At 36.6% G+C, this 14,220-nt stretch overlaps 2 protein-coding genes across 2 annotated transcripts in view; both read right to left on the reverse strand.

The window, feature by feature from the left end:
• LOC135771606 (uncharacterized) overlaps window positions 1-8,609 on the reverse strand; it is a 42,727-nt gene extending 34,118 nt beyond the window's left edge. The window contains exons 1-3 of the mRNA XM_065281928.2: window positions 8,599-8,609; window positions 8,200-8,373; window positions 1,058-1,231 (exon numbers count right to left, since the gene is read on the reverse strand). Coding sequence (XP_065138000.2) covers window positions 1,058-1,231; window positions 8,200-8,373; window positions 8,599-8,609 — 359 coding nt within the window. The remainder of the gene's footprint in view (window positions 1-1,057; window positions 1,232-8,199; window positions 8,374-8,598) is intronic.
• The window catches only part of LOC135770631 (uncharacterized), a 107,112-nt gene that overhangs the window by 47,501 nt on the left and 45,391 nt on the right, over window positions 1-14,220 (reverse strand). The gene's annotated exons all lie outside the window — the stretch shown is intronic.

Below are 14,220 nucleotides of genomic sequence, written 5' to 3' on the forward strand. Positions count from 1 at the left end.
GACATATAAAAGAGCGCTTGTCAATGTTTAAACCCAATTTCAAACATCAAGAATGGCTTATATTTTCAAAAACCTGCAGCAATCAGACAAGCAAAAGAGCGTACGTCTGCTCCGACCCTGACGTGGCACTAAGCACTTTTCCACGTCAAAGACACTTTTTATAAATATGGACTTTGTCGTGGATTTTTGTCTACGCACACTTTACGATCAAATCTGTGCGTACGCACGCTTTATAAATGAGGCCCCAGGTGGTTGTTTGTGAAAGCTTTACAGACAAAATTAATAGGGCCTAGCCATTTTTATTATTTCACAGCCTTATTATACATCAAAGTGTAATATGACATTGACAAAATATTAAATAACCTTCTCTGATAGTCTGACAGTATTGTGGCATAGTATCAGGACATCCTTGTGTCTGTTGCACACGGCTAGAGGTGAATGACCGGGTGATGGGCTTATTTGAGGGGAAAGTCCAGGGCTGTTTTTTAGCCCCAGTCCGTCCCTGCACAGATTACTTACAGTAAACAAGAGACCAAAAGAAAATTGGTAAAATAAATAAACATTTAAAATGCATACCCTTTTATAAGTACTTTGAAAGACATTTGTACTGCGGATCTGACACCTCACGTTACTGTTTGAATAAGACTTTGCTACACACCAGGCCAGAGTGTTATTGTGTGTAACACAATGTAACATCACGTTTAAAAGTAAGTCATGATTGGTGTCTGTCAGACACAGTGGTGGCTATTTTCTTTGTTTTACTAACGTGGTGGTATTTATGTACACAATATCATATCTGAGCCGTGTTCTGATTAATGGAAGTGGCTTGCAGAACTGTGCATTGTGGTGCATAGTGGGAGTTGTAGTTTTTCATACAAATGTGCTCTAAAGTCACGTTCTGTCTTTTCTCGGTCAAATAGGCACATAAATTCTAAATTTATGTTACATTTGGACTACAAATATGACCCACTTTCAACAAAGATTAATGTTCCTATCGATGAAATGGCCCTTTAACTAAACCTCAGTACATGTGTGACTATCAGAGAGATGATCTTACTTCAGTATCTCCAGTTTACAGTCAGGATTCTTCAGTACATCAGAGATCAGCTTCACTCCTGAATCTGTGAAATTATTATGAGACAGATCCAGATCTCTCAGGTGTGATGGGTTTGATCTCAGAGCTGAAGTCAGAGCAACACAACCTTCATCTGTGATATTACACATACACAACCTGTAGAGAACAAAGACACACAGTTTGTTCACACACTGATCAAATCTACAGTGAGTTGAATTTGTTTCTCTTCCTGTCATCATTTAGTGTTTATGGACATTTTCATTTTAGTTTCATTTATGTGTGTTTGTGTTTTACTGAAACACATCAGTGAGATTTACAAGTAAATGCACTTTATCTGTTTATGATTATATTAACTGTGTGATTTATTTTTTTATACAGTAATGAAATCAGATTTCTCTCATCAGACATCACAAAATTTTCTCTTATGTTTTAATTTCTGAATGATTTTTGTTGCTTTACTTTTTTCTCATCATAATTCAATTTTAATGTTTTATGTTTGTGACTTTCAGTAAGAGTTAAAGTGTTGTGATGAATGTTGAATAAAATTAGCTTCAGTTATCAAATACATTACTGAGATTAAATTAAAATAAACTATTCAACATTTAAAGTGGACCAAAACTTTTTATAAATGTTGTCTTTGAATTTTGATCAATACTTGTCTGAGAACATCTTAGGGAGTTTTCAGATCTGAGTCTATGTTTCAGAACCTGCTGCTTTTTCTCCTTGGTTCAGTTTGTTTAGTCATATGTGAACACGGCAGGGGCGGACTGCTTTACTCTATGGTCAAAGCAATCATAACTACCAGATGAAGATCAATAAAACACTCCCAAGAGGTTCACAACAAGATTATAATATGCCCGGGATATGTTGTGCTGTTGGTGGTAAAAACGGTCATTAGAGGAACCCCGAACTACAATTGAATTCTATTCCAAAGGAGTTAAATCAGCAGAATAAAGGATTGCCTTCAATCAGAAGTGACCACAAAGATAACATAAATGCTTGCCTAATATTAATGAATAGTAAAAAGTTCTCAAGTAATTAAATAATCAAGTTAACAGTAAGTGATAAAATAAGAACAGAGAAACAAATGAAAAAACGGACAAATAAATATAACACTAAGTAGTAGATTGCTTTTTGATTAACATATAAGTTACAGCTGTCACTTATACTTACAAGCCTATAGTAATGGATTCATACGTCCTAAAAACACTTTTTCCCTAAACTTTTCACTTTACACAGAAACTATTTATATACATTTATATACACCAATGGACATTTTGACTTAATTATGAGCGTATGTGACCGTCAAAGCCTGAAAGATCACAGTTCTTCATGTGCACGTTTGTTCCCGCTGAGATGTTATGGACAGCAGACTTTCTTTTGTGTCCCAGCAACTTATTTTCAGGAGCAGATTAACCATATGGGCAAACTGGGTGAGTGCCCAGGGGCACCAAAGTCTTAATGCGGGCGTACACGGTGCGATTTTTGCTGTCGTAGGGGCTCGCATGCGATTTATTTTTCTCGGGAGCAAATCGTTCATGCCTGTTGTTCTGATTATAGGCTATAAGGGCTACCACAATGCATAAAACGAGGGCTACTTTTTGATATTATTGACTTTTTTGTTTTACTTGTTGATTTTTGTTTACTTGTAATTATGTTTTATCATTATTTACAATGTAAACATAAAATAAGCCAACTAAAATATGTAATAAATAAATATAAAAATTATTAGACTTTGTGCAGAGACCACTGGTTTAAACAGTACAGGATGGACAAAGAATGTCGCAATTTTTATGTAATCCCAGCTGTGCCAAAGTCACTGCAGTACAGTTTCATAAATGAATGGATATTAAAAGGGCTGTCGCGACAGACAATAAAAAGCAACGGAATGTCCATGTTTAATAGGATATAAGATATGCATTTATTGAGAAAGTACAGAAACATGATTATCATGTGGAGACGAGGATTTCCACCTTATTATGGAGCTTCTGGTTTAACAAGTGAGCTTGTTCGGTATTTTTTACCCACATATACATATATATATATATATATATACAAATGATATAGCCCAATGTAAGTTGCTATGTATTAGTTGCTATGTATTAATTTACATAGGCCTACTGTGAAAATGCCCTATATTAATATGCAATGCCTTCTGTATGGCATTTATTTTGTGCAGTTACAGGAGCACAAATGCTGCTGCGGACTCACTGCCAGAGAAATTCCTTCACCGCCACAGCACTAGACCTATATTGCAATTTCGGAATGCATAAACAGAAATACAAAAGAACAGAAATTCCAGGCTGTTTTCTGCACTTAAGCCAATATCTTTACCCTATTCTTTTTATTTTATTTTTTGTACATTCTGCCACAACTAAAGTACTTGCAAAAGTAATTACAAAAGTACTTGCTCTTTAAGACATAGGGCTCTATCTTACACCCGTCGCAATGCAGCACAATGCGTGACGCAAGTGTCTTTTGCTAGTTTCTACCCTGCACAATTATCATTTTCACGTTTAGCGCCACATTGTTTAAATAGCAAATGCATTTGCGCCCCCTTTTGCACCCATGGGCGTTCTGGTCTGAAAACGAGGTGTGTTCAGGCGCATTGTTGGTGCGTTGCTATTTTGAAGCAAATTAAATAGACTACGCCATTGACCAACAATAACCTGGTCTAAAGTCTAAAGTCAATGGCGCAATATGTTTTTTTGTTATTTAAAGAGCCCTAAACGGGACGACAACACGGGTTTGCTTAACACACACATGAATGCGCAGCACCACAAAAACATTTAAATATGAAAGATTAAAGGATTGAATGTAAAAGATTATTATTGAGTCTCTTGGACATAAATGAGGACTAATTATGAGACGTTAGAAGACACAAAGAGCTGCTTCACCTGCAGCCTGGTAAGTAAATAAATGCTTTGCTTTAAACAAATGCATATGTTTTTAAATGTTTTTTTTTTAAATGTTACCTTATGGATTTATTGTATATGATGACTCTGTACCTGTGTATATGGTGAGATGAGAAACTTTTTAAGTAATGCTTTTAAAAAACTGACGCTGTCCAAGTGCTGAACCTTGCGGAGAGCCGTTTGTAAATTCTTTATCTCTTGTTTGTAACAAATAAAGTATTTTTACTGTACAAACCTTTTCTTATATACTTGAAAATTATTATTTGATGTGTGGATCAACGACATAACATGCTTGCTTTAATAAACAAAGCAAAACAAATAGGGACGCACCGATACCGATACTGGTATCGGCCTTGATACCACATTTTCTTAAGTACTCGTACTCGTCAAAAGTCCTCCGATACCAGGGATCGATACCACGGTCTGAGAATTGTCTATGTTTGAGCGGCGTGTACAGGGTTAATGCCTCTTGTGTTGTCCAAGGAGGCAGAGTTCACAACAAACTGGAAAACTAGTCCCTTGTTTTTTTGTTAAATTATATGACTAAAGCTGTTACCTGTAAATTTTAATAATGTTTTTTATTAAGTACTCGTTATCAGTATCGGCAAGTACTGAAATGCAAGTACTCGTATTCCAAAAAAGTGGTATCGGTGCATCCCTAAAAACAAATATCTGTAGTCGATGCTTTAATTTGCTGGCAGATGAAGGCCGAACAAAACTTCTGGAAGGAGGTATTGAGGCCTGTAGTAGCCGTTGTCAAGTTTTTGGGAGAAAGGGGGCTTCTGTTTCAAAGCATGAGGAAAAACCAGGATCACCACACAACAGAAATTATCTTGGTTTGCTTGAACTGATTGCAGAGTTTGACCCCTTTATACAAGAACATTTAAAGAAGCATGGACAGAAGGGTTAAAGGAGCATTTCACCCGTAGAAACATTAATCTTTATTGAAAGTGCGTCATATTTATAGTCGAAATGTAACATACATTTAGAATTTGGTGCCAATTTGATCGAGAAAAGGGTTGTTTGTAGTCTCACTCCCTCAACAAAGATAAAGCACTTCCTTCTTTCAATGATGCAAAATGATGATTTTTACATCATTGAAAGAAGGAAGTGCAACACTAAAATCTGTATTTCTCCTGTCTCAGTGGCAACTGAGGAAATTATGCACGACCATTCAAAAACATGACTGGGGTTCTAACTATACAAAGCTTAATGCAAATGGGTGAAGTGTCCCTTTAAGGTAAGCCCTCCTATTTGTTGTCTCGAATCTGTGAAGAGTTTATATCATTAATGGGCAAAAAAAAACTAAAAATATAATAGCAGCTGAAATCCAACAGGCCAAATATTTTTCCATAATTGTAGATTCAACATCAGACCTCTCCCGTGTTGATCAGTTGACATTTATTTTTAGATTTGTTAATGCTGAGGGAAGAGTAGTTAAAAAGGATCCTTGGATTTGAGCCCATCCATAGTCACACAGGTGCAAGCCTTGCTGAGTGTCTACTAAAAATGGTGCAAACAATACAATTGTAATACATTTTGATATTGCTTCACCAGATCCTTGCATATGAAACAGCAGGTGCACCAAGCATTTTTCACGAGGACTTTTCATGTGTGTATCGTAATGAAAATAATGCATTATATCTTACCATTGAACTTCATAAATCTAGTAGAGATAATGGTTTTATGTGTACTCAGAAGATGTGATTCACTGTTAACTGTGGGGTGCAGGGCTGTTATGGTAACAGAATACAGCGTGCTATGAGAGGGATTGTTTATTCACGTTAGTAAATTAAAGCCAAAAATATTAATCAAGTTGTCTACTCTATTTATAATGACAGATATTATATTTGATTTATTTTTATGAGACATTTTTAATTTCTGGAAATATTTAATACAGAATATGACAAATAATGCAGAATCCCCAAAATTCTGTTGTTAATCAATCAATTTTGTTGATTTTGTGCTCTTCTGCGATTGTGAACAACTGTAGGGACTGACTGGCAGTCTACATCTAATGCCAGATTGTACAATCACAAATCAGAAAAAGTTGGGACACTGTAGAAATTGTGAGTAAAAAAGTAATGGAATAATTTACTAATCTCATAAACTTAGATTTTATTTACAATATAATATAGATAACATATCAAATGTTGAAAGTAAGATATTTTGAAATGTTATGCCAAATATTGACTATGTTTGGATTTCATGAGAGCTACACATTCCAAAAAAGTTGGGACAAATAGCAATAATAGGCCAGAAAAGTTAAATGTACTTATAAGGAACAGCTGGAGGAGGACCAATGTTTAGGAATAGGAATGTTGTCCCATTCTTGTCTAATACAGGCTTCTAGTTGCTCAACTGTCTTAGGTGGTCTTTGTCGCATCTTCCTCTTGATGATGTGCCGAATGTTTTCTGTGGGTGAAAGATCTGGACTGCAGGCTGGCCATTTCAGTACTCAGATCCTTCTTCTATGCAGTCTTGATGTTGTAATTGATGCACTATGTGGTCTGGCATTGTCATGTTGGAAAATGCAAGGTCTTCCCTGAAAGAGACGACGTCTGAATGGGATCATATGTATCTAGAACTTGGATAAACCTTTCAGCATTGATGATGCCTTTCCAGATGTGTAAGCTGACCATGCCACACGCACTCATGCAACCCCAAACCATCAGAGATGCAGGCTTCTGAACTGAGCGCTAATAACAACTTGGGTTGTCATTGTCCTCTTTAGTCCGGATGAAATGGTGTCCCAGTTTTCCAAAAAGAACTTCAAATTTTGATTCGTCTGACCACAGAACAGTTTTTCACTTTGCCAAAGTCCATTTTAAATGAGCCTTGCCCAGGGAAAACGCCTGTGCTTCTGGATCATGTTTAGATATGGCTGTTTTTTTGACCTATAGAGATTTAGCTGGCAACAGCGAATGACACAGTGGATTGTGTTCACTGACAATGTTTTCTAGAAGTATTCCAGAGCCCATGTTGAGATTTCCATTACAGTAGCATTCCTGTATGTGATGCAGTGCCGTCTAAGAGCCCGAAGATCACGGGCATCCAGTATGGTTTTCCAGCCTTGACCCTTACCCACAAAGATTGTTCCAGATTCTCTAAAACTTTGAATGATATTATGCACTGTAGATGATGATAATGTCAATCTCTTAGGTGATTCTCAGCCCATCTTGACTTTTGACAGACACTGCCACTCTGACAGGCTTTTTTATACCCAATCATGTTGCCAATGGACCTTATAAGTTGCAAATTAGTCCTTAAGCTGTTCCTTATATGTACATTTAAATTTTCTGGCCTCTTATTGCTACCTGTCCCAACTTTTTTTGGAATGTGTAGCTCTCATGAAATCCAAAATGAGCAAAATATCTTACTTTTAACATTTGATATGTTATTTATATTCTATTGTAAATAAAATATAAGTTTATGAGATTAGTACATTATTCCATTACTTTTTTACTCACAATTTCTACAGTGTCCCAACTTTTTCTGATTTGGGGTTGTAAAATCAGTATTTTGTCTCTGGTAAGCCCTCAAATAAACTAATAAATGTGACTATTTAGTGCATTAGATATGTTTTAACTGCCAAGACAGACACAAATATGGCAGCTGGCATGGCGGAAGTGACGTCTTTGGTACCCATGAAATGCTTAATTAACCATGAACATACCTGATAGCTTTTTGTAGATGACCAAAGTGCACCTGTTCCTATTAAAAACAGCTTTTAATTGCTCTTCTCCACATAGGTTCATGGTAAGAATGTTGTCCCACCTAAGTTTTGATTCCTACTTAAACAAATGAAGTAATATAACCGCACTTACAAAAACAGCCACACAATAATCCCATTAAACTGCTCTCTGTTCATCCTGACAGAAAATTTAAGCAGAATCACAGAAAATAAACAGATGCACTGTGAGTAATTAAAGGAAAGTTTACACACACATGACTTGTATTAACAAAGTCTGGTTCATTTGGAAATATTACCTTGTGTAAGCGAACTGAACCAACATTGTACCCATGTAACCCCCGGTTTCAAAACAAAGCAATTGATCTACAGGTCTGAAAACACCCTAAGATTAACTTTTATGATTCACTTTCAATGTTGACTAGTGTCTATAAATCCATTACAGATGTTATGATCTCTATATAGTCTCACTATAATCTATATGTGATTACTGTCTGAACATCAGATCACAATCTTACCTCAGTATCTTCAGTTTACAGTCAGGATTCTTCAGTACATCAGAGATCAGCTTCACTCCTGAATCTGTGAGATTATTATAAGACAGATCCAGTTCTCTCAGGTGTGATGGGTTTGATCTCAGAGCTGAAGTCAGAGCAACACAACCTTCATCTGTAATATCACAATCACACAACCTGTAGAGAACAGAGACTTTATGTGAATTATACAAAACTACAAAGTTTGTCCACAAATCTCTAACCTCCATCTCTTTATGTAATGTTCCTCTTTCAATCCCTCAGTAACTGAGACACTGTGTGTTTAAATGTCAAATAAATCCATCAAACAGCTGACTATTAGTGTTAGATGTCCTAAACCACATGAACATTTCTTCATAAATCTGTATTGAGTTCATGACTCACACTGAATACATGATCTTATTTACTTAAACGTTTGTGTTCATCAGTGTTGTGCCTGAACGAGTTCATTGAACGAAAGTTCATGAACTAGTTCATATTTTGGGCGAACGTGAACTGAACGTACTGTATTACTGCCTGATGAACGCAAGGTGAACTCGTTCATTCTGGGGCTTGTGAACGACACGTTCTCTCAGTTTAACGTCATTCAGTAGGGTGCCAGATTTCTATAGAGTCTTCCAGGCGAAAACCCGTCTAAAACACACTGTAAACAGGCCTTAATGTGTAGCGGAAAAAACACCCAATCTGGCAACACTGCCACCAGGCTCCATACGTCATCAAAACAACACTGACTGGACGCTGCTATCCAAATCCCTGCCGCGCCACTCGCATAGTTTAACATTAAATAACATCATATTTGTCCTAAATCGTTAACGATTAACAAAGGCTGCTTACGCATATTCTGGATCTTGAAATAGACTTTGACTAAGCTCACGCTATTTAACGTGCACGTGCGGTGTGCAATACCTGCAAGTTGTCATACACGCAACGCCTCGCAGCGCTTCTCGCCCGGAAAACCCCCTTGAAGCACCGGCTAGCCTTTCAAGGTATGTGGAAGCAAATACAAAAATTAAAAGACAGTCAATGCTCGTAAACCCTGGTTGGATAAGGGTTTAAGTTGGATATGAAGATGAAATCTGATGCATTTAGCTTCAGTGTTAAAACTGATAAAATAATTCCTGTCTGTGGTTCTATATGGGCTATAATGGCAATATATTAAAAAAATAATAATAATATGGGGAAAAAGAACTATAAATTAGTTCATTTTTGGAACTGTGAACTAGTTCAAAATTTGGAAATATGAACTATGAACTGAACTAGTTCATTTTAAAATTTGTGAACTGTGAACTGAACTAGTTCATGTAGAAAGTGAACTTTCCCAACACTGGTGTTCATAATGGACAAGGTGTTGTGTGACTCTCAGATAACAGAGAAAAGTTCTAAGAACGTTCCCTGAAATTTCCCCAAAATGTGCTGCCAACATAAAAAGTGTCCAGTTTTCTTGACATTATATGTTAATGTTTCTGTGTTGTCTAAACGTTAGATGAATGTTACATTCTACCATTTTCAAACATTATGACAATGTCATGTTTTAATGTTCACACAATGTTTAAAACAACAAATGTTTTATGATGGAAGGTATTTTTGGACTTTTTAAAATGAATTAATTAAATTATAAAATAATTAATTAAATTATAAAATAATTAATTCAATAATAAAATATAAAATATATATAAAATATGTCCCAAATTTAAAAATGAAATGCTAAAATAAAACTTTAAACATTAGATTTAATTAGTTCATTTTCATTATTAACTTGATGAAGCATCATTCCAGCCAAATTGAAAAATTTTATTAAATTGATGATTTGACATTTCATTTTCAATATAATCTTGAGTCAAGACTGACAATATTAAAATAAAAAGGCAAGCGCGAAAAGGAATCTGAAATCTTTTTATTCATGCCCAAGCAATAATAGGGACAAAATTAAAATAGAAAGTTCAGTTTTAATTTTATGTTCTGTTTTTCTTTTTCATTTTCGTTTTAATTTTCGTGTTCATTTTTATTTTCAACTTGGACATACACAGCGACCAGGAACTTACTTTTGCAGCGGCCACACCGGAGCAGACTTCAGCCTTTGTGAAGGGGTTCAGCTTCGGCCCAGTTTTTAAACCTTGCATATTTGTAAGTGGTCCTCATTTGTAACACTGATTTGTGGGCTGTGACTGTACAGGATCACAGCACAACAACCCACCCCAGGAAAGCAGTAATCTTATATATTATCAAAACAACAAATTATATTAGCAATAACAACAAGAAATAATATGTTATTCTTTATGCCGTGACATCACCGCACCGCATTTATGTGCGTAGCTCGTCTTTCACGCTTCAGCTATGGTCAGAACTGCAGCCTATGTTGTGTCCAGTGCAGTGTACAGAGTAGACCCCGAAAGACTCACATAGGGGTGATACTTGTGGGGTGGTACAGACAGCACAGATAATGTTCATTTAAAAGTAAGTGACTGTTTGTGTATGTCTGCAATTCATTGAACTGACGCCTAACCGGATCAGATTTATGAAAATACGCACATACATAACAGTGGACCAGCCACTTTTTAGTGTTTGTTCCTCCTTTGAAATGTAAACAATGTACTCGAATCTCATCCACGCGTCAGCTCGTACAGTCTAAATGTTGCTCCATGCACAGAGTCACCAGACGCACATTTCACCGTGACAGCGCCACTCGGCACTCGTTGGCCAGTACAATCGACACAGTAGCCTATCTGTACAGATGTGAAGCTAATATTCATCTAAACAGTCGCTAAGTTTGGCTAAATGAGTCTAAAAGTCGCTAGATGTAGCAATAAGGTCGCTAAGTTGGCAAGCAACACAGTCACTGAGTTGGCAACACTGCTTCAGCCAATCCCCTTTTTTAAGCAAGTAAGCCCCACCCACTGATTAACATTGAATTTAATACAAGTTGAAAATAAAAATGAACACGAAAATTAAAACGAAAATGAAAAACAGAACATAAAATTAAAACTGAACTTTACATTTTAATTTTGTCCCTATTATTGCTTGGGCATGAATAAAAAGCCTTTAAAAAATTTATTTACAGATTCCTTTTCAAGCTTGCCTTTTTATTTTAATATTGTCAGTCTTGACTCAAGATTATATTGAAAATGAAATGTCAAATCATCAATTTAATTTAATTTTTCAATTTGGCCGGAATGGTGCTTCATCACGTTAAAAATGAAAATGAAATAATTTAATATAATGTTTTAATTTTTATTTTAGCATTTCATTTTCAAATTTGGGACATATTTTGCGATTTTATTTTTTATTTTATAATTTAATTAATTAATTTAAAAAAGTCCAAAAATACTTTCCATATTTTATAGACTTATTTGCTTGTTATGTAAATGATAGAGTAGGGCTGGACAATAATTCAATTTCAATATATCTCGCAGTATAATATTTCTCAATAACGGTGATATGGTTTCTAAACACATTTCTGGTATTTTGATACATTACGGCGCCCTGTGGCCGTTCACATGTCACATGTAAAAACGCATGTTAAACACGGGTCAAGGCGCTACTTCCCTCTTAAAGGAATAGTCTACCCTTTTCCCATATTAAACTATGTTATTATCTCAACCTAGACGAATTAATACATACCTATCTTTTTTTTAATGCGTTTACTGTACAGTGTGTTGTACTGACCGCTTCGCTACTGTTCGGACGCTTTTACTTGCGCTCTGTGCTTTGCGCTTTTGCTTTTTCGCTTTTATCTTTTGATTCAACTACCAGCTGTTCAGCACAGTGCTCAAACTAAACAATTGGGCACTCACACTAAAACTACAAATTCCTGGAACAATATTGGTATTTGGAATATTCAACAACTTGGGGATTTTGTCATAGCAGTCTACCAGTCTGCTATTGCCGGCAGCTGACAATCCTAAAACAGGACAACACAGCTGCCCACACTCAATCAGAAGAAAAGAAGATAAAATTCCTTCTTTTGGATCTCAATCCACCTGCTGCTCAAACTGCCACAGACTTTTACAAAAGATTGCAGTTCTCGAAACAAAGTTACTTGTGGCACTGCCGACCCTGCAAGAACATACAGCGGAGCTTCATCGTGGTCCTTCTCAACATAAAGCTGGTGAGTCCTGTGAACCTAATGCTTTTAAACAGGTCATAGTGAGCTCAGAGAAACCTAAAGAAATTGAGGACACAAACCGATGGCATAAACAGGGTGCGAGACCCAAAAGTGCTCAAGACATTAGACTGTCACGAGTGTCACAATTTGCTGCATTAGCATCATCTACCCCAGATATGAGTACAACTCGAGTAGCCAATATTGGTATTCTACCACCCCCTGTACGGCTTGAAAATAGATTTGAAGCACTAATGAGTTTGGGTGAAGAATCCCCAAATGTTAATGGACACAGATCACATCAGACAGTAGCTTACAGAGCTAACAGACGCTCAATATCATACAGGCAGCGGCGCTCCGCTCAGACAGCAGCCGACCCAAGAACGCTGATAGTGGGTGACTCTATTATCAGAAACTTTGAAAGCAAGGCTACCCGTACATACTGTTTTCCTCGGGCAACGGTTTCTGATGTTAACAAGGAACTTTGCAACATTCTGATAAAAAACATAAGTCTGTCAGTCGGATTGTCATACATGTGGGAAAGAATGATATTCGGAAAGAGCAGTCTGAGCTCCTTAAGGGGGATTTCAATGAACTTTTTGAAACACTTGCAAAACTGAAAGTTCAATATTTCATCAGTGGATCTCTCCCAGCCCGAGGAACAAATATGTTTTCTCGGCTATTAAGTTTAAATTCATGGCTGCAAAAAACCTGCACTATGAGAGGACTGAATTACATTGACAATTTCAATATCTTCTGGAGTCAAAGGCAACTTTTTAACACAGATGGTATCCACCCAAACAAACTAGGTGCTAGGTTGCTTATTAAGCAATATCGCTCGAGTAGGAGTGTGATATAGCTCTATATCATCACGGCTGTGATTAGGCCAGAGGCACGAGGCCGTAGGCCGAGTGCCGGAGGCAATCACAGCCGTGATGATATAGAGCTATATCACACGACTCCGAGAGCGATATTGCTTTTATACAACAGTTCGACGGCACACGTTTGAAAAACGAAAACTAAAAAACAACAACGGAGTTATTTTAAAAGCCTCTTTGTTTGAGAACTACTTCTTCCGCCACGGATTTGAGGGCGGCCAGAATGACAGGTAAAACTTTCGGCTGCTTTGAAGCTCATAACAACTCAATGGACGGAAAAGCCGTTTCTTTATATTACCGTTTCTTGGTCACAAAGTGTAGTTTTAAGATTAGTTTAGTCGAGAATGTATATGTATTATATTTAAATCTGCAGTCGATTAGTAAAGATAGCGCCTGTTTGAACGAGTGCTTACTGAGATTCGGTACGAATGAGAACCAAAGCATGAACGGACGTGAGTGTTCACTCGCCCCGCTGACCACCGCCCTCTCTGGGCTACATCTCTGACAGAGATACCCTGGCTCTCATGTTGGCCTTGTTTGTTTATGATCGTCAAAATGAGATCAAATCAGCAGTATGTGGTGTCATGATCAAACGATTACTTGTTTTTTTATTCATATTTAGTGTCTTTTGTGTTGTTATTGTTTTGGCGCGAGGTAAAAGTTAATAAAACTATACTTGTATAACGTTACTATTGCTTTCTCATTTATTCTTAACGCGATACGAGCACTCGATTATTATTATTAAACTTTGTTCTTGTCAGTACTATACAAAATGGTTTTTTATAAGTGTCAGAGAGATGTTTTTGCATGCTGCTTATAAATATAGTGGCGATATCTCATAACATGTTTTAATAGTCACATCACGATAAAGTAAATGATCAATGTCCACATTTAAAAGCTGCGGTGCTTACCTGCATTTCCACTGTGTTTTCGCGTTCTGATAAAAGATATAGCTCCAGAAAAAAACGAGTGTTTATATTCCTCTTTCCAAGTGTTAATCGTCCACACGATGTGACAAGACATTTCTCC

This window comes from Paramisgurnus dabryanus, chromosome 8 (assembly GCF_030506205.2).
Source record: "Paramisgurnus dabryanus chromosome 8, PD_genome_1.1, whole genome shotgun sequence".
NCBI lineage: Eukaryota > Metazoa > Chordata > Actinopteri > Cypriniformes > Cobitidae > Paramisgurnus > Paramisgurnus dabryanus.